Source organism: Catharus ustulatus, chromosome 40 (genome assembly GCF_009819885.2).
Source record: "Catharus ustulatus isolate bCatUst1 chromosome 40, bCatUst1.pri.v2, whole genome shotgun sequence".
NCBI lineage: Eukaryota > Metazoa > Chordata > Aves > Passeriformes > Turdidae > Catharus > Catharus ustulatus.
The window spans coordinates 150754-176814 of NC_046260.1; the positions used below are offsets into that span (position 1 = coordinate 150754).

The following is a 26061-nucleotide window of genomic DNA, read 5'->3' on the forward strand; positions in this document are numbered from 1 at the left end:
CTGAGTGACAACAGAGCCACTTGCCCAGGGGAGAGACACCTGGGTGACACCTGGGTGACACCTGGGTGACACCTGAGTGATACTGAGTGACACCTGAGTAACATACAGCACACCTGAGTGACACCTGAGTGACACCTGAGTGACACCTGAGTGACACCTGAGTGTCCTGGGTGACCTACAGCACACCTGTGTGAGCTACACTACACGTGAGTGACACCTGTGACACCTGAATAACACCTGAGTAACAACACAGCCACCTGCACAGGGAGACACCGGGGTGACACCTGAGTGACACTGAGTGACAACAGAGCCACCTGCACGGGGAGACACCGGGGTGACACCTGGGACACACCTGAGTGACACCTGTGTGACACTGAGTGAGCTACAGCACACCTGAGTGACACCTGAGTGACACCTGAGTGACACCTGAGTAACACCTGAGTGACACCTGTGTGACACTGAGTGACCTATAGCACACCTGAGTGACACCTGAGTGACACCTGAGTGACACCTGAGTGACAACAGAGCCACCTACGCAGGGAGACACCTGGGTGACACTTGTGTGACACTGAGTGATACCTGAGTGACACTGAGTGACAACACAGCCACCTGGGCAGGGGAGAGACACCTGGGTGACACCTGTGTGACAGCTGTGTGACACCTCAGTAACAACAGAGCCACCTGCACAGGGAGACACACCTGGGTGACACCTGGGACACACCTGAGTGACACCTGAGTGACAACAGAACCACCTGTGCAGGGAGACACCTGGGTGACACCTGAGTGACACTGAGTGACAACAGAGCCACCTGGGCAGGGCAGGGAGACACCTGGGTGACACCTGGGACACACCTGGGTGACAGCTGGGACACACCTGTGTGACACCTGACACCTGAGTGACACCTGAGTGACATCTGTGTGACACCTGAGTGACACCTGTGTGACACCTGTGTGACCTACAGCACACCTGAGTGACACCTGAGTGACACCTGTGCAGGAGAAGGACACCTGGGTGACACCTCTGGGACACCTGGGACACCTGAGTGACCTACAGCACACCTGAGTGACACCTGGGACACACCTGAGTGACACCTGTGTGACACCTGAGTGACAACAGAGGCACCTGGGCAAGGGAGAGACACCTGGGTGACACCTGGGTGACAGCTGAGTGACACCTGAGTGATACTGAGTGACAACAGTGTCACCTGCATAGGACAGGGGAGACACATCTGGGTGACACCTGTGACACCTGAGTGACACCTGTGTGATCTACAGCACACCTGAGTGACACCTGAGTGACACCTGAGTGACACTGACTGACCTACAGCACACCTGAGTGACACCTGAGTGACACCTGAGTGACACCTGTGTGATCTACAGCACACCTGAGTGACACTGAGTGACACTGAATGACACTGAGGGATACCTGTGTGACACTGAGTGACCTATAGCACACCTGAGTGACACCGAGTGACACCTGAGTGACACCTGAGTGACACCTGTCTGACCTACAGCACACCTGAGTGACATCTGAGTGACACTGAGTGACAACAGAACCACCTGTGCAGGGAAACACCTGAGTAACACCTGAGTGACACTGACACTGAGTGACACCTGTGTGACACTGAGTGAGCTACAGCACACCTGAGAGACACCTGGGTGACACCTGAGTGACACCTGTGTGACCTACAGCACACCTGAGTGACACCTGAGTGACACCTGAGTGAGCTACAGCACACCTGAGAGACACCTGGGTGACACCTGAGTGACACCTGTGTGACCTACAGCACACCTGAGTGACACCTGAGTGACCTACAGCACACCTGAGTGACACCTGAGTGACACTCAGTGACAGCTGTGTGACACCTGAGTGACACCTGAGTGACACTCAGTGACAGCTGTGTGACACCTGAGTGACAACAGAGCCACCTGGGCAGGGCAGGGAGACACCTGAGTGACACCTGAGTGACAACAGTGTCACCTGCATAAGGCAGGGGAGAGACACCTGGGTGACACCTGTGACACCTGAGTGACACCTGTGTGATCTACAGCGCACCTGTGTGACACTGAGTGACACCTGAGTGACACCTGAGTGACACCTGAGTAACAACACAGCCACCTACGCAGGGGAGAGACACCTAAGTGACACCTGGGTGACAACTGTGGGACACCTGTATGACACCTGAGTGAGCTACAGCACACCTGAGTGACAACTGAGTGACACTGAGTGACACCTGAGTGACACCACACCCACCTGGGCAAGTGAGGGAAATGTGTCCTGGATGTCTCCAGTGTCCCCAATGTCCCCAAACCCCTCCAGCGTCCCCAGATGTCCCCTGAGTGTGCCCAACCCCCCAATGTCCCCAATGTCCCCAATGTCCCCAAATCCTCCCGAAGTCCCCAATGTCCCCTCAGTGTCCCCAAATTCCCCCAATGTCCCCAATCCCCACAATGTCCCCAATGTCCCCTCAATGTCCCCAATCCATTGAATGTCCCCAAGTGTCCCCAAAGTCCCCAAATCCCCTCACTATCCCCAATCCCCCCAAACCCCCCAGTGTCCCCAGATGTCCTCACTGTCCCCAAAACCCTGAGTGGCCCCAATGTCCCAAATCCCATGGATGTCCCCAATGTCCCCCATGTCCCCAAAGTCCCCAATGTCCCAAATCCCTTGGATGTCCCTCAGTGTCCCCAACCTCCCCAATGTCCCCAATCCCTCCAATGTCCCCAATCCCTCTCCATGTCCCCAATGTCCCTAATGTCCCCCAAATGTCCCCACTGTCCTCAAACCCCCTCACTGTCCCCAATGCCCCCAATGTCCCCAATGTCCCCAAACTCCCCAAATCCCCTCACTATCCCCAATCCCCCCCAGTGTCCCCAAATCCCCATGATGTCCCCAATGTCCCCACTGTCCCCAGATGTTCCCAACCCCCCCAGTGTCCCCATGATGTCCTCAATGTCCCCAATGCCCCCCAATGTCCCCAATCCATTGAATGTCCCCAATGACCCCAAATCCCCCCAGGGTCCCCCAGTGTCCCCAATATCCCAAATGTCTCCAGATGTCCCCAATCCCTTGGATGTCCCCAATGTCCCCTGAGTGTCCCCAACCCCCCAATGTCCCCAATCCCTTGGATGTCCCCAATGTCCCCAATGTCCCCCCAATGTCCCCAATCCCTTGGATGTCCCCAATGTCCCCAATGTCCCCTCAATGTCCCCAATGTCCCCAATCCCCTCAATGTCCCCTCAATGTCCCCAATGTCCCCAATCCATTGAATGTCCCCAATGTCCCCAAATCCCCTCAGTGTCCCCAATGTCCCCAGTCCCTTGGATGTCCCTCAGTGTCCTCAATCCCTCCAATGTCCCCAATGTCCCCAAACCCCCCCAATCCCCCCCAATGTCCCCAGTGTCCCCAAGTGTCACCTTGAGTCTCTCCTGTCCCCTGACGGCCGCCTGCAGCTCCAGCTGCAGCTTCTCCAGCTCGGCCATGCGGGAATTGGCCAGCTCCTGGTTCCCCTCCAGCTCCGCGTTCAGCATCTCAAACTGGGGCCAAAAACAGCAAAACTCAGCCCAAAAATTCATAAATTTACAAAAAGTTTAAAAACTCAATAAAAAACCCCAAAATTCCCATAAAAATCCCCAAAAATTTGACCCAAATCCATCAAAATGTCACCAAAATTAATCCCAAATCTGAAATCAGCATCTCAAAGTGGGGACAAAAACAACAAAACTCAGCCCAAAAATTCCAAAGTTTACAAAAAGTTTAAAAACTCAATAAAAAATCCCAAAATTCTCAAAAAAATCCCCCAAAATTTGACCCAGATCTATCAAAATTCAACCCAAATCCACCAAAATTTGACCCAAATTCAGCCCAAATCCAAGCTCAGCATCTCAAACTGGGGCCCATAAATTCCAAAATTTCCCCCAAAAATTCACAAATTACTGAAAGTTAAAAAATTTACCAAAAAACCCACGAAATTCCCATAAAAAATCTCAAAATTTGGACCCAAATCCATCAAAATTCAGCCCAAATCTGAGCTCAGCATCTCAAACTGGGGTCAAAATCAACAAAATTCAGCCCAAAAATTCACAAATTTACAAAAAGTTACAAATCTCTAAAATTTACCCCAAAATATCCTGAAATTCCCACAAAAATCCCCAAAATTTTGACCTAAATCTACCATAATTTGACCCAAATCCATCAAAATTCAGCCCAAATCCGAGCTCAGCATCTCAAACTGGGGCCAAAAATTCCAAAATTCACCCCAAAAATTCAGGGAATTCCCAAAAAGTTACAAATTTAGTAAAAAATCTCCCAAAAAATCCCAAAATTCCCATAAAAATCCCCAAAAATTTGGACCAAATTCATCAAAATTTTACCTAAAATTCAGCCCAAATCTGAGCTCAGCATCTCAAACTGGGGGCCAAAAATTCTACAATTCACCCCAAAAATCCACAATTTTCCAGAAATTTCCCAAATTTTCCAAAATTTCCCCAACTTTTCAAAAATTCCTCCTAAAATTATCCAAAAATTCTCTATTTTCCCCCAAATTTTCCCAGAAAATCCCAAATCTTTCCCAAATTTCCCCAAATTCCCAAAACCTCTCCCCAAAATTCCTCCCCCAATTCCCAGATATTCCCAAAATCCCCCAAAATTCCCCCAAATTTTCAAAAATTCTTCCCCAAGTTCCCAAAAACCCCAAATTTCCTCAAACTCCCCGAAATTTTTCCAGAAATTTTCCAAAAATTTTCCCAAATTTCCCCAGAACTTCCCCAAATTTTCCCCAAATTCTCAAAAATTCCTCCTAAAATTCTCCAAAACGCTCAGATTTTCCCCAATTTTTCCTCAGATTTCCCCCAAAATTTTCCCACAAACTCCTGAATTTCCCCAAAATTCCTCCTCAAGTTCCCAGAAATTCCCAAATTTTCCAAAAACTTCCCCGAGGTTTCCCAAATTTCCCCTAAAAATCCCCCAAATTCCCCCAAAAATTCTCCCCAAAATTTTCAAAAATCCGTCCTAAAATTCCCAAAAATTCTCAAATTTTCCCCGATTTTCCCCAAAAATTTCCCCATTTTTCCCCAAGTTTTCCAAAATTTTCCTAAAATTTCCCAAAATTTCCCAAATTTTCCCAAATTTTCCCAAAATTTCCCCAAAATGCCTCCTCAAATCCACAGAAATTCCCAAATTGTCCCAGAAATTTCCAAAATCCTAAAAAATTCCCCAAAATTTTCAAAAATTCCTCCTAAAATTCCCAAAAATTCTCATATTTTCTCCAAATTTCTCCAAATTTTCCCCAAATTTTCCCATAAACTCCCAAATTTTCCCCAAATTTCCCCAACTTCCCAAAATCTCTCCCAAAAATTCCTCCTCAAATTCACAAAAATTCCCAAATTTTCCCAGAAATTCCCAAAATTACCCCAAAATGTCTCCAAAATTCCTCCTAAAATTCCCAAAAATCTGCAAATTTTCCCCAAATTTCCCAAAATTTCCCCAAAATTTCCCAAATTCCCCCAAATTTTCCCAAATTCCCCCCTCAGTTCCGGTACCTTCTGCATGCTCAGGGTGATTTGGCCGCCCTGGAACCCCCCGGAGCTGCCGGAGCCGTACGAGCCCGAGGTCAGCTGGGACACGGAGAGAGAGAGAGAGACAGGTGAGACAGGTGAGATCAGACAGGTGAGACAGGTGAGACACAGGTGAGACACAGGTGAGACACAGGTGAGAGACAGGTGAGACAGGTGAGAGACAGGTGAGACAGGTGAGACAGGTGAGACACAGGTGAGACACAGGTGAGACACAGGTGAGACAGGTGAGACACAGGTGAGACAGGTGAGACAGGTGAGACACAGGTGAGACACAGGTGAGACACAGGTGAGACAGGTGAGACAGGTGAGACACAGGTGAGACACAGGTGAGACAGGTGAGACACAGGTGAGACAGGTGAGACACAGGTGAGACACAGGTGAGACACAGGTGAGACACAGGTGAGACACAGGTGAGACAGGTGAGACACAGGTGAGACAGGTGAGACAGGTGAGACACAGGTGAGACACAGGTGAGACAGGTGAGACACAGGTGAGACACAGGTGAGACACAGGTGAGACAGGTGAGACAGGTGAGACACAGGTGAGACACAGGTGAGACACAGGTGAGACAGGTGAGACAGGTGAGACAGGTGAGACACAGGTGAGACACAGGTGAGACACAGGTGAGACACAGGTGAGACAGGTGAGACACAGGTGAGACAGGTGAGACAGGTGAGACACAGGTGAGACACAGGTGAGACAGGTGAGACACAGGTGAGACAGGTGAGACACAGGTGAGACACAGGTGAGACAGGTGAGACAGGTGAGACACAGGTGAGACACAGGTGAGACAGGTGAGACACAGGTGAGACACAGGTGAGACAGGTGAGACAGGTGAGACACAGGTGAGACACAGGTGAGACACAGGTGAGACAGGTGAGACACAGGTGAGACACAGGTGAGACAGGTGAGACACAGGTGAGACAGGTGAGACACAGGTGAGACACAGGTGAGACAGGTGAGACACAGGTGAGACACAAGGGACACAGGTGGGACAGGTGAGACACAGGTGAGATACAGGTGAGACACAGGTGAGACAGGTGAGACACAGGTGAGACAGGTGAGACAGGTGAGACACAGGTGAGACACAGGTGAGACAGGTGAGAGAGAGAAACAGGTGAGAAACAGGTAAGAAGGAACAGGTGAGACAGGTGAGAGACAGGTGAGATATGGACAGGTGACACAGGTGAGAGGTCAGGGGACAGGTGAGAAACAGGTGAGAGAGATAGGTGAGACATGAACAGGTGAGACAGACAGGTGAGAGGCAGGTGAGAGAGCAACACGTGAGAGATACAAGTGGGAGAGATGAGACACAGGTGAGACACAGGTGAGACACAGGTGAGACAGGTGAGACAGGTGAGAGACACGGACAGGTGAGATACAGGTAAGACACAGGTGAGAGAGGGACAGGTGAGAGCAGACAGGTGAGACAGGGACAGACAGGGACAGACAGGGACAGACAGGGACAGACAGGGACAGACAGGGACAGGTGAGAAATGGACAGGTGAGAGAGACACAGGTGAGAGAGGTGAGGGACAGGTGAGAGAGGAAGAGAGGGGAGAGATACAGGTGAGAGAGAGGGAGACAGGTGAGATGGGATAGGTGAGAGAGACAGGTGAGACACAGGTGAGAGAGACAGGTGAGATATGGACAGGTGAGACACAGGTGAGAACAGACAGGTGAAAGAGAAACAGGTGAGACAGAAACAGGTGAGACACAGGTGAGAAACACAGGTGAGAGCCAGGTGAAACATGAACAAGTGAAATAAGTAAGACATGCACATGTGAGACAGGTGACACAAGGACAGGTGAGAGAACAGGTGAAACAGGTCAGACATAGGTGAGACACAGGTGAGATCAGACAGGTGAGACAGGTGAGACACAGGTGAGAGAGAGAAACAGGTGAGACACAGGTGAGACAAGTGAGATACAAGAGGTGAGAGAGAGAGAGAGACAGGGACAGGTGAGACACAGACAGGTGAGAGAAATGAGAACAGGTGAGACAGGGACAGGTGACACAGGTGAGACACAGGTGAGACAGGTGAGATACAGGTGAGACACAGGTGAGAAAGAGACAGGTGAGAGAGAGGGACAGGTGAGAAAGGTGGGACAGGGACAGGTGAGAGCAGAGAGGTGAGACACAGGTGAGACACAGGTCAGAGAAACAGGGACATATGAGGAACAGGTGAGAGCAGACAGGTGAGAGATGCAAAGGTGAGACACAGGTGAGACAGCTGAGATAGGTGAGACAGGTGAGACAGGCGAGACACATATGACAGAATTGAAAGAAAATAAATGAGGCGATTGAGACAGGTAAGTGCCCAGGTAACCCAACACAGCTGTGCCCAGGTGACCCAGGAATGCCCCCAGGTGTGTCCCAGGTACATCCATGTGACTGCCAGGAGCCCCCAGGTGTGCCCAGGTGTGCCCAGGTGTGTTTGTAACCCCTCCAGGTGTACCCAGGTGTGTTTGTAACCCCCCCAGGTGTACCCAGGTGTGCCCAGGTGTGTTTGTAACCCCCCAGGTGTGCCCAGGTGTGTTTCTAAGCCCCCCAGGTATATCCCAGCTGTATCTCAGGTGTGCCCAGATGTATCTCAGGTGTGCCCAGGTGTGTTTGTAACCCCCAGGTGTGTTACCTGTCCTGCCCAGGTGTGTTACCTGTTCCAGGGCCTCAGCCAGGTGTCTGTCCAGCCGCCCCTCCCGTTTCCTGAGCTTGGCGCTGTCCCACTGCAGCCCCCCCAGGTGTGCCCAGGTGTGCCCAGGTGTGTTTGTATCCCCCCAGGTGCGTTTGTAACCCCCCAGGTGTGTTACCTGTCCTGCCCAGGTGTGCCCAGGTGTGTTACCTGTCCTGCCCAGGTGTGCCCAGGTGTGTTACCTGTCCTGTGTTACCTGTTCCAGAGCCTCAGCCAGGTGTCTGTCCAGCCGCCCCTCCCGTTTTCTCAGTTTTGCGCTGTCCCACTGCAGCCCCTCCAGGTGTGCCCAGGTGTGCCCAGGTGTATCTCAGGTGTGCCCAGGTGTGTTACCTGTTCCAGGGCCTCAGCCAGGTGTCTGTCCAGCCGCCCCTCCCGTTTCCTTAGCTTGGCACTGTCCCACTGCAGCCCCTCCAGCGTCGTCCCCATCTCCAGAACCTTCGTCTCTGCCGAGATGGCCTTGTCCTGCAGCTCGGCCAGCTGGGACAGGTGACACAGGTGAGAGACAGGTGAGACAGATGAGACACAGGTGACACATGTGCCCCCAGGTGCCCCCAAGTGAGTTCCCCAGGTGTGTCCCAGGTGTCCCCAGGTGAGCCCAGCTGAGTCCCAGGTGTCCCAGGTGAGTTCCCCCAGGTGGATTCCCCAGGTGAATCCCCCCAGGTGTCCCCAGGTGTATCTCAGGTGAGCCCAGGTGTCCCCAGGTGTACCCAGGTGAGCCCAGGTGTCCCCAGGTATCTCAACTTTGTCCCAGGTGTGTCCCAGGTGTGCCCAGATGTCCCCAGGTGTGTCCCAGGTATATGTGAAATATCTCAGGTGTGTCCCAAGTCCCCTCAGGTATCCCCAGGTGTGTCCCAGCTGTCCGCAGGTGTCCCCCAGGTGTGTCCCAGGTCCCCTCAGGTGTGCCCAGGTGTATGTCACATATCTCAGGTGTATCCCAGGTGTCCCCAGGTGTGTTCCAGCTGTCCCCAGGTGTCCCCCAGGTGTACGTCAGATATCTCATGTGTGTCCCAGGTGTGCCCAGGTATCTCAGGTGTATCCCAGGTGTATCTCAGGTGTGTCCCAGGTGTGCCCAAGTGCCCCCAGGTGTCCCCAGGTGCCCCCAGGTGTGTCCCAGGTGTCCCCAGGTGTATCTCAGGTGTGCTCAGGTGTGCCCAGGTGTGCCCAGGTGTCCCCAGGTATCTCAGGTGTCCCCCCAGGTGTGTCCCAGGAGTCCCCAGGTGTATGTCAGATATCTCAGGTGTCCCCCCAGGTGTATCCCAAGTATCTCAGGTGTATCTCAGGTGTCCCCAGGTGTATCTCAGGTGTCCCCCCAGGTGTGTCACAGGTACCTCGAGCGCCTCCCTCTGGTGTTTCTCGTGCAGGTTCTGGGTCAGCTCCTGCAGCCGCCGATGCTCCCGGAGCCGCTCGCGCAGCAGCTCCCGCCCGGCCTCCGACAGCTCCGCTGGGAACACACCCAAAATCAACAACAATTAACCCAAAAAATACAATTATCAAACTCCCAAAATCCCAAAAAATAACCCCAAAAAAATCCTGAAAAAAATCCCCAAAAAATCGGCCAAAAATGACCCAAAATTCCAGAAAATTCCACCAAAATTCCCACAAAAATCCTAAAAAAATTCTCATTAAAATCACCTAAAATGCCCCAAAATTCCCAAAATTTAACCCAAAAATCCAAATTATCAAAATCCCAAAATCACAAAAAATAACCCTAAAAAAAATCCTGAAAAAAATCCCAAAATAATTGGTCAAAATTGACCCAAATTTGGGGTCCCGCAGCAGCTCCCGCCCGGCCTCCGACAGCTCCGCTGGGGATACAGAACCAAAATCAACAAAAATCACCCCAAAAATCACAAATCACAAATCAACCAAAGCCTAAAAATATCCTCAAAAAAATCCCCAAAAAAATCCCAAAAAAATCCCCCAAAAAATCCCGTTAAAATCACCCAAAATGCCCCAAAATCACCCAAATTCACCCTTAAAAATCTGAATTATCAAAATCCCAAAATCATCAAAATTCACCCCAAAAATCAAAATTACCAAAATCATCAAACCCTAAAAAATATCTTCAAAAAGATCTGAAAAAAATCCCAAAAAAATCAGTCAAAAATGACCCAAAATTCCAGAAAATTCCATCAAAAATTCCCACAAAAATCCCCGAAAAAACCCATTAAAATCACCCAAAATCAGCCAAATTCAATCCAATAATCCAAATTATCAAACTCCCAAAATCACAGAAAATAACCCCAAAAAAATCCTGAAAAAAACCCAAAAAAAAATTGGCCGAAATCTCCCCAAATTTGGGGTCCCGGAGCAGCTCCCGCCCGGCCTCCGACAGCTCCGCTGGGGATAACACCCAAAATCAACAACATTGAACCCAAAAAACACAAATATCAAAATTACCAAATCTTAAATAATATCCTCAAAAAAATCCCCAAAAAAATCCGACAAAAATCGACCAAAAATGACCCAAAATCTCCCCAAACTCGGGGTCCTGCACTTCACTTCCAGACCCAAAATCAGCCAAATTCACCCCAAAAATCCAAATTATCAAAATCCCCAAATCATCAAAATTCACATCAAAAATCCCAAATCAGACAGTCCCAAAATCCAAAAAAATCCCAAAAATTTCAGTAAAAAAATCCCAGAAAACTTTAAAAAAATAAATTCCACAAAAAATCCCCCCCAAAAATCCTGTTAAAATCACCCAAAAATCCCCCAAATTCACCCCAAAAATTCCAAATCAGAAAATCCCTAAACCCCCAAAAATAAACCCAAAAAGTCCCAAAAAATTCTCATAAAAATCTCCCCAAAAATCCCATTAAGAACACCCAAAATACCCCAAAATCCCCCAAATTCCACCCAAAAATCCAAATTATCAAAATCCCCAAATCAGCCAAATTCACCCCAAAAACCCAAGTCATCCAAAACATCAAATCCTAAAATATATCCTCAAAAAAATCCCCCAAAAAATCCCCCAAAAATACCCAAAATATTCCCACAAAAAATTCAAAAAAATTCCCAAAAACTCCCAAAAAACTTCCACAAAATTTCGCAAAAGTTCCCACAAAAATCCCAAAGAAAAACCCACTAAAATCACCCAAAAAACCCCAAAATCCCCCAAACTCACCCCAAAAATCTCAAATCAGAAAATACCAAAATCTCCCAAATTTACCCCAAAAATCAAAATTATCAAAATTATCAAATGCTAAAACATAACCTCAAAAAAATCCTGAAAAAAATCTGACAAAAATTGGCCAAAATCTCCCCAAATTTGGGGTCCCGCAGCAGCTCCCGCCCGGCCTCCGACAGCTCCGCTGGGGATAACACCCAAAATCAACAACATTGAACCCAAAAATTCAAATTATCAAAATTATCAAATGCTAAAATATACACCCAAAAAAATCCTGAAAAAAACCCGACAAAAATCGATCAAAATTGACCCAAATTTGGGGTCCCGGAGCAGCTCCCGCCCGGCCTCCGACAGCTCCGCTGGGGATAACACCCAAAATCAGCAAAATTCACCCCAAAAATCACAAATCACAAATCAACCAAATCCTAAAAAATATCCTCAAAAAAATCCTGAAAATATTCTGACAAAAATTGGCCAGAATTGACCCAAATTTGGGGTCCCGCAGCAGCTCCCGCCCGGCCTCCGACATCTCTGCTGGGGATACAGAACCAAAATCAACAAAATTCAACCCAAAAAATACAAATATCAAAATTATCAAATGCTAAATAATATCCTCAAAAAAATCCTGAAAAAAATCCGACAAAAATCGGCCAAAAATGACCCAAAATTCCAGAAAATTCCACAAAAATCTCCCCAAACCCGGGGTCCTGCAGCTGCAATTCCAGACACAAAATTCCCCAAATTCACCCCAAAAATCCCAAATCAGAAAATCCCAAAATCCCCCAAAATTAACCCAAAAATCCAAATCTCAAAATCATCAAATCCTAAAAAATAACTCCAAAAAATCCTCGAGAAATTCCAATAAAAATTCAAAAAAATTTCCACAAAAACCAAAAAAAAATCCCAAAAAATCCCAAAAATATTCCCATTAAAAACACCCAAAATCAGCAAAATTCACCCCAAAAAACACAAATCACAAATCAACCAAATCCTAAATAATATTCTCAAAAAAATCCTAAAAAAATTCCGATAAAAATTCCAAAAAATTTCCACAAAAAACCAAAAAAAATCCCAAAAAATCCCCAAAAAATTCTCATTGAAAACACACAAAATCTCCCAATTTAACCCCAAAAATCCCAAATCAGAACATCCCAAAATCCCAGAAAACAACCCCAAAACATCGCCAAAATTCCGATAAAAATTCCAAAAAATTTCCACAAAACCACAAAAAAAATCCTAAAAAATCCCCCAAAAATTCCAATTAAAAACACCCAAAGTCAACAAAACTTAACCCAAAAATCACAAATCTCAAATCAACCAAAGCCTAAAAAATATCCCCCAAAAAATCCTGAAAAAAATCCCCAAAAAATCGGCCAAAATTGACCCAAAATTCCTGAAAATTCCACCAAAAATCATAAAAAAATTCTCATTAAAATCACTCAAAATGCCCCAAAATCCCCTGAATTCACCCCAAAAATCCAAATTATCAAAATCCTAAAATTACAGAAAATAACCCCCAAAAACCCAAAAAAAATCCCCAAAAATTCTCCAAAAAACTCAAAAAATCACCAAAAAAATCCCCCAAAAATTTAAAAAAATCCAAAAAACTCCCCCAAAAAATTCTCCAAAATTCCCCAAAAATTCCTAAAAATTCCACAAAAAATCCAAAAAAATTCCCCAAAATTCCAGACCCAAAATCCCTGGAATTCACGCCAAAAATCCCAAATCATAAAACCCCAAAATCCAAAAAATTCCCCAAAAAATTCCCATCAGAAATTCCCCAAAAATAGAAAAAAATCCAAAAAATTCCCAAAAACATTCTCCAAAATTCCCAAAAAAATTCCTAAAAATTCCACAAAAAATCCCAAAAATTTTTTTAAAAATCCCCAAAATTTCCCAAAAATTACAGAGCCAAAATCCCCCAAATTCATCCCAAAAATCCCAAATCAGAAAATCCCAAAATCCAAAAAAATCCCCAAAAAATCCCATAAAAATTTTTTAAAATCTCCACTAAAAATTAAAAAAAAATTCCTGAAATTTCCTCAAAAAACTCCCCAAAATTTCTAAAAAATTCCCACAAAAATCCCCCAAAAATAAAAAAAATCAAAAAAATTCCCCCCAAAAATCCCCAAATTCCCCCCAAAATTCCGATAAAAATCCCCAAAAATTCTCCCAAAAAAGTCCAAAAAAAATCCAAAAATATCCCAAAATTCCCCCAAAATTTCTCAAAATATCCCTCAAAAATTCCCAAGAATTAAAAAAGTAATCCCTAAAATTTTTTAAAAATTCCCCAAAATTCCCCATAAAATTCCCACAAAAAATCATATAAAAAATCCCCAAAATTCAAAAAAAATCAAAAAAATTCCCATTAAAAATCCACAAAAAATCCCCATTAAAAATCCCCAAAATTTCCCAAAAATTTTTTAAAAATTCCCCAAAATTCCCCAAAAAAATCCCACAAAAAATAATTTAAAAAATCCCAAAAATTCCCAGAAGTTCCCCAAAAAACCAAAAACAAAATCCCCCCAAAATTCTGATAAAAGTCCCCAAAAATTCTCACAAAAAATCCCCTAAAAATTCCAAAAATACCCCAAAATTCTCCAAAAATTCCCACAAAAAATCGCCGAAAATTACAAAAAAAATTCCCAAAAATTAAAAAAATTCCCCCAAAAATTCCCACAAAAATAATAAAAAAATCCCAAAAGTTCCCCAAAAATTCCCCCAAAAATTCCCATTAAAAATCCACAAAAATTCCCAAATTTTTTTTTAAAATTCCCCAAAGTTCCCCAAAAAATTCCCACAAAAAATTCCCCAAAAAATCCCTAAAAATTCCCCAAAAAATCCCAAAAAATCCCCCAAAAATCCCCTAAAAATCCAAAAAAACCCCCAAAAAATCCCTTAAAAATCCCTAAAAATCCCAAAAAAATCCCCCAAAAATCCCCTAAAAATCCAAAAAAATCCCTAAAAAATCCCTAAAAATTCCCCAAAAAATCCCAAAAAATCCCAAAAAAATCCCCAAAAAATCCAAAAAAATCCCCAAAAAATCCCTTAAAAATCCCTAAAAATTCCAAAAAAATCCCTAAAAAATCCCCAAAAAATCCCTAAAAAATCCCAAAAAAATCCCCAAAATATCCAAAAAATCCCCCAAAAATTCCCATTAAAAATCCACAAAAATTCCCAAAAAAATCCCAAAAAATTCTTTAAAAAATCCCCAGGTGTGTGTCACCTGTCCCCAGGTGTGTGTTACCTGTCCCCAGGTGTGTTACCTGTCCCCAGGTGTGTTACCTGTCCCCAGGTGTGTGTTACCTGTCCCAGGTGTGTGTTACCTGTCCCAGGTGTGTGTTACCTGTCCCAGGTGTGTGTTACCTGTCCCCAAGTGTGTTACCTGTCCCCAGGTGTGTGTTACCTGTCCCCAGGTGTGTGTTACCTGTCCCAGGTGTGTGTTACCTGTCCCAGGTGTGTGTTACCTGTCCCAGGTGTGTGTTACCCGTCCCCAGGTGTGTGTTACCTGTCCCAGGTGTGTGTTACCTGTCCCAGGTGTGTGTTACCTGTCCCCAGGTGTGTGTTACCTGTCCCAGGTGTGTGTTACCTGTCCCAGGTGTGTGTTACCCGTCCCCAGGTGTGTGTTACCTGTCCCAGGTGTGTGTTACCTGTCCCAGGTGTGTGTTACCTGTCCCAGGTGTGTGTTACCCGTCCCCAGGTGTGTGTTACCTGTCCCAGGTGTGTGTTACCTGTCCCAGGTGTGTGTTACCTGTCCCCAGGTGTGTGTTACCTGTCCCAGGTGTGTGTTACCTGTCCCAGGTGTGTGTTACCCGTCCCCAGGTGTGTGTTACCTGTCCCAGGTGTGTGTTACCTGTCCCAGGTGTGTGTTACCCGTCCCCAGGTGTGTTACCTGTCCCCAGGTATATTTTACCTGTCCCAGGTGTGTGTTACCTGTCCAGGTGTGTGTTACCTGTCCCAGGTGTGTGTTACCTGTCCCAGGTGTGTGTTACCTGTCCCAGGTGTGTCCCAGGTGTGTGTTACCTGTCCCAGGTGTATTTTACCTGTCCCCAGGTGTATTTTGACTCACCTGTGTTGCTCAGGTGCGCCCCCACCTGGTGAATTCCCCTCTGGACCCTGCCCAGGGCCCCCCCCAGCCTGGCCACGGCCTCGGGGGCGAAGCTGAGCCGGGGCGGGGGAGGGGCGGCGGCCACGCCCTCCTCGGGACCCCCCCAGGGCTCTGCAATTGATAATTAACACTAATTAATAATAATTATTAATAATTCACAATCAATATTAATTCCTCAAAACCCTCAAATATTCCACCAAAATTCCACTAAAATTCAAAATTTTACCCCCCAAAAATCCCAAATTTCCCCAAATTCTCCCCCAAAATCTCGAATTTCCCCCCAACCTCCCCCAAAATCCCAAAATTTTCCCCCAAAATCCCAGATTTTCCCAAAATTTCCCAAAATTTCCCCAAAATATCCCCAAATTCCCCAAAAATTTCACCCTAAAAATCCCAATTTTCCCCAACCCCCCAAATTTTGCCCCAAAATTTCTCAAAAATCGCAAATTTCTCCCAAAATTTTCCCCAAAATTTTCCCAAATTCTTCCCAAAATCCCAAATATTCCCCCAAAATTCCCCTAAAATCCCAAATTCCCCCAAAATTCCCAAAACTTTCCCCAAATATCCCACAAGGTTTCCCAAAAATTCCCCAAATTCCCCCCAATTTACCAAAAATTCCCCCCAAAAACCTCAAAACTCCCCCCAAAATTCCCCCCAAAATCTAAATTATCCCCAAAATGTCCCAAAAATCCCAAATTCCTGCCCAGAAATTCCCAAAACTCCCAAAATTTTCCCCCAAAATCCCAAATTTTGCCCCAACTCCCTGAAAATCCCCAATTTTCCCTCCAAAATTCCCCCTAAAAAAATCAAAATTTCCCAAAAATCCCCAAATTTTCCCCCATAATTCCCTGAAAATCCCAAAATTCCCCCCAAAACTCCCCAATTTTTCCCAAATTCCTCCAAAAATCTCAAATTTTGCCCCAAATTTTCCCAAAAATCCCAAATTTCCCTCCCAAAAATTGCCAGAACCCCCAAATTTCCACCTAAAATTCTAAATTTTCCCCCAAATTCCCCAAATTCCTCCCAAATTTCACCCTAAAAATCCCAAAATTTCCAAAATTCCCCAAATTTTCCCCCAAAATCCCAAATTTCTCCCAAACTTCAACCTAAAAAATCTCAAAATTTCCCCCCAAAACTTCCCCCAAAAATCCAAAAATTTCCCCTCAAAAACCCCAAAATTTTCCCCAAAATTCCCAAAATTTCCCCTAAAATTCCCCAAAACCTTCAAATATCCCCCCCAAAATTCCACAAAAATAGAAAATTTTCTCCCCAAAATGTCCCCAAAATTCCAAATTTACCCCTAAAAATCCCGTATTTCCACCCCAAATTTTCTCCCCAAAATTTCCCAAGAAATCCCAAATTTTTCCCTAAAAAATCCCAAATTCCTCCCAAACTTCACCCTAAAAATCCTCAAATTTCCCCTTAAACTCCCAAATTTTGCCCCAAAATTTCCCTAAAATTCCAAGTTTTCCTCCCAAAATTCCCAAAAACCCCAAAATTTCCCCCCAAAACCCCAAATTTTCCCCAAAAATCCCCCAAAATTACCCCAAAATCCCCAATTTTTGCCCAAAAGACAACAAATTTACCACAAAAATTCCCCTAAAATTCCAAATTTTTCCCTAAAAATCCCAGAATTCCCAAAATTTCCCCAAACTTTCCCTCTAAAATTCCAAATTTCCACCCAAAAATTCCCCAAAATTCCCCAAAAATCCCAAATTTTCCCCCAAAATTCCCCTAGAATTCCAAATTTTACCCCAAAATTTCCCAAAAATCCCCAAACTCCTCCCAAATTTCACCCAAAAAATCCCCAAAAATTCCCCCAAAAAACCTCAAAAATTGCCCCAAAATTCCTGAAAAATCCCAAATTTTCACCCCAAAATTTCCCCAAAATCCCAACACTTCCCACAAAATTTCCCCATAAATCCCAAAATTTTCCCAAAATTTCCAAATTCCTCCCAACTTCACCCTAAAAATCCCAAAATTTCCCCCCAAAACCCCAAATTTTGCCCCAAAATTCCCCACAAATCCCAAATTTCACCCTAAAAATCCCCGAATTTCCCCAAAATTCCCCTAAAATTCCCAAAATTTCCCCCCAAAAATCCCAAAATTTCCCCCTAAAAATCCCAAATTTCCCCCCAAACCTCCCAAAATTTGCTCAAAAATTCCCCAAAAATCCCAAATTCCACCCTAAAAATCCCCAATTTTTCCCCAAATTTCACCCTAAAAATCCCAAAATTTTTCCCAAAAATCCCAAATTCCCCCAAAATCCCAGAATCCCCTCTGACCTCTCCTGTCTCCGTCCCCGGGGGGGTTCAGGGGGGGCTCGGGGGGGTCCCCGGGGGGGTCCCCGGGGGGGGGCGGGGCCGCCCCTCCCCCACCCCCGGCCCCTCCCCCGGCCCCGTCCCCGTCACAGCGGCGCAGCAGGGCCTGGACCTCCGAGTCCAGCTGGGCAGGAAGGGGTTAAAAACATCCACAATTAATTAAAAATTAATGAGAACTCAATGAGAAATTAATGAAAAAAAATTCACCCCAAAAATCTCAAATTTAACCCCAAAAATCCCAAATTTAACCCCAAAAAAGGGCCTGGAGTTCCGAGTCCAGCTGGGCAGGAAGGGGTTAAAAACATCCACAATTAATTAGAAATTAATCAGAAATTAATGACAAATTAATGAAAAAGAATCCCGAAAAATATAAACCCAAAAATGTCAAATTTAACCCCAAAAATCCCAAATTTAACCCCAAAAAAGGGCCTGCACCTCCGAGTCCAGCTGGGCAGGAAAGGGTTAAAAACATCCACAATTAATCAAAAATTCATTAAAACTTAATAAAAAATTAATGAGAAATTAATCAGGATTTATTAAAAATATTCACCCTAAAAATCCCAAATTTAACCCCAAAAAGGGCCTGAACCTCCGAGTCCAGCAGGGCAGGAAGGGGTTAAAAAATACAAACTTCATTAGAAATCAATCAGGAATTAATGGGAAATTAATTAGAAATTAACGAGAAATTAACCACAATTAAATAAAAAAAAATTCACCCTAAAAAACCCCAAAAATCCCAAATTTAACCCCAAAAAAGGGCCTGCACTTCAGAGTCCAGCTGGGCAGGAAGGGGTTAAAAAATACAGAATTAATTAGAAATCCATTAAACCTTAATGAAAATTTAATTACAAATTAACTGTAATTAATAAAAAAAAAATTCACCCCAAAAATCCCAAATATAACTGTAAAAATCCCAAATTTAACCCCAAAAAGGGCCTGCACTTCAGAGTCCAGTTGGGCAGGAAGGGGTTAAAAAATATAAAATTAATTAGAAATCAATCAGAAATTAATTAGAAATTAATTAGAAACTAATTTAAAATTAATGGAAAAAAATCCACCCCAAAAATCCCAAATTTAACCCCAAAAAGGGCCTGGACTTCGGAGTCCAGCTGGGCAAGAAAGGGTTAAAAAATACAGAATAAATTAAAAATTCATTAAAATTTAATAAAAAATTAATTACAAATTAACCGTAATTAATAAAAAAAAATTCACCCCAAAAATCCCAAATTTAACCCCAAAAAAGGGCCTGGAGCTCTGAGTGCAGCTGGGCAGGAAGGGGTTAAAAAATATAAAATTAATTGGAAATTAATCAGGAATTCATGAGAAATTAATATCTTAATTATTAAAAAAAAATCTCACCCCAAAAATCCCAAACTTCAATCAAATTAACCCAAATTTAATCCCAAAAATGGGCCTGGACCTCCGAGTCCAGCTGGGCAGGAAGGGGTTAAAAACACAAAAATAATTAGAAATTAATTATTTATTAATGAGAAATTAATTAGAAATTAATTAGAAATTAATCTTAATTAATCCCTACAAAAATCCCCCAAAAATCCCCAAAAATCTCGGAGTGCAGCTGGGCAGGAAAGCGTTAAAAAAATCCCCAAATTAACGAGAAATTAATGAGAAATTAATGCAAAATTGACCAGAAATTAATGAAAAATTAACCAAAAATTAACAAGAAATTAACAAAAATTAATGAGAAATTAATTAGAAATTAACCAGAAATTAATGAAAAATTAACAAGAAATTAACAAGAAATTAACAAAAACTAACGAGAAATTAATTAGAAATTAACCGGAACTTAATGAAAAATTAACCAGAAATTAACGAGGAATTAACACAAATTAACAAGAAATTAATTAGAAATTTAGTAGAAATTAATGAAAAATTAACCGAAAATTAACAAGAAATTAATGAGAAATTAACAAGAAACTAATCAGAAATTAATTAGAAATTAACCAGAAATTAATGAAAAATTAACCACAAATTAACCAGAAATTAATGAGAAATTAACCAGAAATTAACAAGAAATTAATGAAAAAATTAACCAGAAATTAACGAGAAATTAACACAGATTAACAAGAAATTAATTAGAAATTAACCAGAAATTAATGAAAAATTAACCAGAAATTAATGAGAAACTAACCAGAAATTGATAAGAAATTAACCAAAAATTAACGAGAAATTAACCAGAAATTCGTGAGAAATTAATAAGAAATTAACGAGAAATTAACCAGAAATTAATGAAAAATTAACCACAAATTAATGAGAAACTAACAAGAAATTAACAAGAAATCAATGAAAAATTAATCAGAAATTAACAAGAAATTAAGTAGAAATTAATAAAATATTAACCAGAAATTAATGAGAAATTAATGAGAAATTAACCAGAACTTAACAAGAAATAAACAAGAAATTAATGAAGTATTAACCAGAAATTAATGAGAAATTAATGAGAAATTAATCAGAAATTAATCAGAAATTAACCAAAAATTAGTGAACAATCAACCACAAATTGATGAGAAATTAATCAGACATTAACAAGAAATTAACGAGAAATTAATGCCCAAAGATTCCGGCCCCGCCCCCATCTCAGGTGTGCCCAGGTGAGTTTTTAGTTCTAAAATCCCCATTTTTTGCTATTTTAACCCCATTTTTTTGGTGTTACCTGTCCCAGGTGAGTCTCCCCATGCCCAGGTGTGCCCAGGTGTGTCACCTTTGCCCAGGTGTGCCCAGGTGAATTTTTAATGCCTTAATCGCCATTTTTTTCTATTTTAACTCCATTTGTTTTGTGTTACCTGTCCCAGGTGTGCCCAGGTGAGTCTCACCTGTGCTCAGGTGTGATTTTAGAGTCCACAACCCCATTTTTAGTGCTAAACCCCCATTTTTAGTGCCAAAATCCCCATATTTTGCTACTCTAACCCCATTTTTTTGTGCTACCTGTCCCAGGTGAGCCCAGGTGTGCCCAGGTGAGTCTCACCTGCCCCAGGTGTGATTTTGGAGCCCACAACCCCATTTTTAGTACTAAATCCCCATTTTTTTTCTATTTTAACCCCATTTTTTTGTGTTTTACCTGTCCCAGATGAGCCCAGGTGCGTTACCTGTGCCTATGTGAGTCCCACCTGTCCCAGGTGTGCCCAGGTGAGTTTTTAATGCCTCAAATCCCCTTTTTTATTATTTTAACCCCATTTTTTGTGTGTTACCTGTCCCAGGTGTATCTCAGGTGAGTTTCACCTGCGCCCAGGTGTGCCCAAGTGAGTCACCTGTGCCCAGGTGAGTTTTTAACGCCTCAAACCCCATTTTTTATTATTTAAACCCCATTTTCTTGTGTTTTACATGTCCCAGGTGTGCCCAGGTGTGCCCAGGTGTATCCCAGGTGTGCCCAGGTGTATCCCAGGTGTATCCCAGGTGTATCCCAGGTGTGCCCAGGTGTATCCCAGGTGTATCCCAGGTGTACCCAGGTGTATCCCAGGTAACCCAGGTGTCCCCAGGTGCACCCAGGTGCGTTACCTGTGCCCAGAATCTGTTCACCAGGTGCAGGGTGGCGTCGTCGGTGGCCTGGCGCTTCTCCAGCTTCTCGATCCTCTCGCGGAGCTCGTCCTCGCACACCTGGCGCTGCTCCAGGCGCTCGGCCAGCTTCTTGTTCCGGAACTGCAGCACCTTGACATCCATCTCCTCCTGTGCAGGTGAGACAGGTAAGGGACAGGTAAGGGACAGGTGAGAGAGGTGAGACACAGGTGAGATACAGACAGGTGAGATCAGACAGGTGAGACAGGTAAGGGACAGGTGAGACACAGACAGGTGAGACACAGGTGAGACACAGGTGAGAGACAGGTGAGACAGGTGAGACACAGGTGAGATATGGGTGAGAAATACGTGAGATACAGGTAAAATTAGACGAGTGAGACACAGGTTAGACAGGTGAGATCAGACAGGTAAGGGACAGGTGAGAGAGCTTCTTGTTCCGGAACTGCAGCACCTTGACGTCCATCTCCTCCTGCGCAGGTGAGACAGGTAAGGGACAGGTGAGAGAGCTTCTTGCTCCGGAACTGCAGCGCCTTGATGTCCATTTCTTCCTGCACAGGTGAGACAGGTAAGGGACAGGTGAGACACAGACAGGTGAGACAGGTGAGACAGGTAAGGGACAGGTGAGACAGGTGAGACACAGACAGGTGAGAGAGCTTCTTGTTCCGGAACTGCAGCACCTTGACGTCCATCTCCTGCTGTGCAGGTGAGATCAGACAGGTGAGTGACAGACAGGTGAGAGAGGTAAGGGACAGGTGAGACAGGTGAGACACAGGTGAGACACAGGTGAGACACAGGTGAGACACAGGTGAGAGACAGTGAGACACAGGTGAGACACAGGTGAGACACAGGTGAGACAGGTGAGACACAGGTGAGACAGGTGAGACACAGGTGAGACACAGGTGAGACAAGTGAGACACAGGTGAGACACAGGTGAGACACAGGTGAGACAGGTGAGACACAGGTGAGACAGGTGAGACACAGGTGAGACACAGGTGAGACAAGTGAGAGACAGGTGAGACAGGTGAGAGACAGGTGAGACACAGGTGAGACACAGGTGAGATCAGACAGGTGAGACAGGTGAGACATGGGTGAGAAATAGATGAGATACAGGTAAAATTAGACGAGTGAGACACAGGTTAGACAGGTGAGATCAGACAGGTAAGGGACAGGTGAGAGAGCTTCTTGTTCCGGAACTGCAGCGCCTTGACATCCATCTCCTCCTGTACAGGTGAGACAGGTGAGACACAGGTGACACAGGTGAGACACAGGTGACACAGGTGAGACACAGGTGAGACACAGGTGAGACACAGGTGAGACAGGTGAGATACAGGTGGGACACAGGTGAGACAGGTGAGACACAGGTGAGACACAGGTGACACAGGTGAGACATAGGTGAGACAGGTGAGACATAGGTAAGGGACAGGTGAGAGAGCTTCTTGTTCCGGAACTGCAGCACCTTGACATCCATTTCTTCCTGCACAGGTGAGACAGGTGAGACACAGACAGGTGAGACACAGGTGAGACACAGGTGAGACACAGGTGAGACACAGGTGAGACAGGTGAGACACAGGTGAGACACAGGTGAGACACAGGTGAGACACAGGTGAGACAGGTGAGACAGGTGAGACAGGTGAGACACAGGTGAGACACAGGTGAGACACGGGTGAGACAGGTGAGACAGGTGAGACACAGGTGAGACACAGGTGAGACACAGGTGAGACACAGGTGAGAGACAGTGAGACACAGGTGAGACACAGGTGAGACACAGGTGAGACAGGTGAGACACAGGTGAGACAGGTGAGACACAGGTGAGACACAGGTGAGACAAGTGAGAGACAGGTGAGATACAGGTGAGACACAGGTGAGACAGGTGAGAGACAGGTGAGACACAGGTGAGACACAGGTGAGATCAGACAGGTGAGACAGGTGAGACACAGGTGAGACAGGTGAGACAGGTGAGATGCAGACAGGTGAGGGACAGGTGAGGCAGCTGGTTGTTCCAGAATATCAACACCCCGACATCCGTTTTTTCCTGTACAGGTGAGATACAGGTGGAACAGGTAAGAAATAAGACAGGTGAGACACAGGTGAGACAGGTGAGACACAGGTGAGACACAGGTGAGACACAGGTGAGACACAGGTGAGACAGGTGAGACAGGTGAGACAGGTGAGATACAGGTGAGACACAGGTGAGACACGGGTGAGACAGGTGAGACACAGGTGAGACACAGGTGAGACAGGTGAGACACAGGTGAGACACAGGTGAGACAAGTGAGAGACAGGTGAGACAGGTGAGAGACAGGTGAGACACAGGTGAGACACAGGTGAGATCAGACAGGTGAGACAGGTGAGACATGGGTGAGAAATAGATGAGATACAGGTAAAATTAGACGAGTGAGACACAGGTTAGACAGGTGAGATCAGACAGGTAAGGGACAGGTGAGAGAGCTTCTTGTTCCGGAACTGCAGCGCCTTGACATCCATCTCCTCCTGTACAGGTGAGACAGGTGAGACACAGGTGACACAGGTGAGACACAGGTGACACAGGTGAGACACAGGTGAGACACAGGTGAGACACAGGTGAGACAGGTGAGATACAGGTGGGACACAGGTGAGACAGGTGAGACACAGGTGAGACACAGGTGACACAGGTGAGACATAGGTGAGACAGGTGAGACATAGGTAAGGGACAGGTGAGAGAGCTTCTTGTTCCGGAACTGCAGCACCTTGACATCCATTTCTTCCTGCACAGGTGAGACAGGTGAGACACAGACAGGTGAGACACAGGTGAGACACAGGTGAGACAGGTGAGACACAGGTGAGACAGGTGAGACACAGGTGAGACACAGGTGAGACACAGGTGAGACACAGGTGAGACAGGTGAGACAGGTGAGACAGGTGAGACACAGGTGAGACACAGGTGAGACACGGGTGAGACAGGTGAGACAGGTGAGACACAGGTGAGACACAGGTGAGACACAGGTGAGACACAGGTGAGAGACAGTGAGACACAGGTGAGACACAGGTGAGACACAGGTGAGACAGGTGAGACACAGGTGAGACAGGTGAGACACAGGTGAGACACAGGTGAGACAAGTGAGAGACAGGTGAGATACAGGTGAGACACAGGTGAGACAGGTGAGAGACAGGTGAGACACAGGTGAGACACAGGTGAGATCAGACAGGTGAGACAGGTGAGACATGGGTGAGAAATAGATGAGATACAGGTAAAATTAGACGAGTGAGACACAGGTTAGACAGGTGAGATCAGACAGGTAAGGGACAGGTGAGAGAGCTTCTTGTTCCGGAACTGCAGCGCCTTGACATCCATCTCCTCCTGTACAGGTGAGACAGGTGAGACACAGGTGACACAGGTGAGACACAGGTGACACAGGTGAGACACAGGTGAGACACAGGTGAGACACAGGTGAGACAGGTGAGATACAGGTGGGACACAGGTGAGACAGGTGAGACACAGGTGAGACACAGGTGACACAGGTGAGACATAGGTGAGACAGGTGAGACATAGGTAAGGGACAGGTGAGAGAGCTTCTTGTTCCGGAACTGCAGCACCTTGACATCCATTTCTTCCTGCACAGGTGAGACAGGTGAGACACAGACAGGTGAGACACAGGTGAGACACAGGTGAGACACAGGTGAGACACAGGTGAGACAGGTGAGACACAGGTGAGACACAGGTGAGACACAGGTGAGACAGGTGAGACAGGTGAGACAGGTGAGATACAGGTGAGACACAGGTGAGACACGGGTGAGACAGGTGAGACAGGTGAGACACAGGTGAGACAGGTGAGACAGGTGAGATGCAGACAGGTGAGGGACAGGTGAGGCAGCTGGTTGTTCCAGAATATCAACACCCCGACATCCGTTTTTTCCTGTACAGGTGAGATACAGGTGGAACAGGTAAGAAATAAGACAGGTGAGACACAGGTGAGACAGGTGAGACACAGGTGAGACACAGGTGAGACACAGGTGAGACACAGGTGAGACAAGTGAGACACAGGTGAGAGACAGGTAAGACAGGTGAGACACAGGTGAGAGACAGGTGAGACACAGGTGAGACACAGGTGAGACACAGGTGAGACAGGTGAGACACAGGTGAGAGGTAAGACAGGTGAGACACAGGTGAGACAGGTGAGACACAGGTGAGACACAGGTGAGACACAGGTGAGACAGGTGAGACACAGGTGAGAGGTAAGACAGGTGAGACACAGGTGAGACAGGTGAGACACAGGTGAGACACAGGTGAGACACAGGTGAGATAGGTGAGACACAGGTGAGACACAGGTGAGACACAGGTGAGAGACAGGTAAGACAGGTGAGACACAGGTGAGAGACAGGTGAGACAGGTGAGACACAGGTGAGACACAGGTGAGACAGGTGAGACACAGGTGAGACAGGTGAGACAGGTGAGACACAAACAAACAGCACTGTACCTGTGCGGTTACCACAGGAATCCAGGTGAGTTTTTATCCCTCCAGCTCTGGCCAGGTGTGCCCAGGTGTGTCCCACATGTACCCAGGTGTGCCCAGGTGTGCCCAGGTGTACCCAGGTGTGGTTTTTCCCCCCCAGGTGTGCTCAGGTGCATCCCAGGTGGGTTTAACCCTGCTCAGGTGTATCCCAGGTGTATCTCAGGTGTGTTTTTACCCCCCCCAGGTGTTCTCACCGTGGATGAGATGCCCCC

At 45.7% G+C, this 26061-nt stretch overlaps 1 protein-coding gene across 1 annotated transcript in view; it reads right to left on the minus strand.

Moving 5' to 3' along the window:
- The window catches only part of RNF40 (ring finger protein 40), a 54408-nt gene that overhangs the window by 25231 nt on the left and 3116 nt on the right, over positions 1 to 26061 (minus strand). Inside the window, exons 3-9 of the mRNA XM_033084516.1 lie at positions 21342 to 21509; positions 17793 to 17952; positions 15469 to 15618; positions 9598 to 9710; positions 8600 to 8746; positions 5542 to 5616; positions 3418 to 3537 (exon numbers count right to left, since the gene is read on the minus strand). Coding sequence (XP_032940407.1) covers positions 3418 to 3537; positions 5542 to 5616; positions 8600 to 8746; positions 9598 to 9710; positions 15469 to 15618; positions 17793 to 17952; positions 21342 to 21509 — 933 coding nt within the window. The remainder of the gene's footprint in view (positions 1 to 3417; positions 3538 to 5541; positions 5617 to 8599; positions 8747 to 9597; positions 9711 to 15468; positions 15619 to 17792; positions 17953 to 21341; positions 21510 to 26061) is intronic.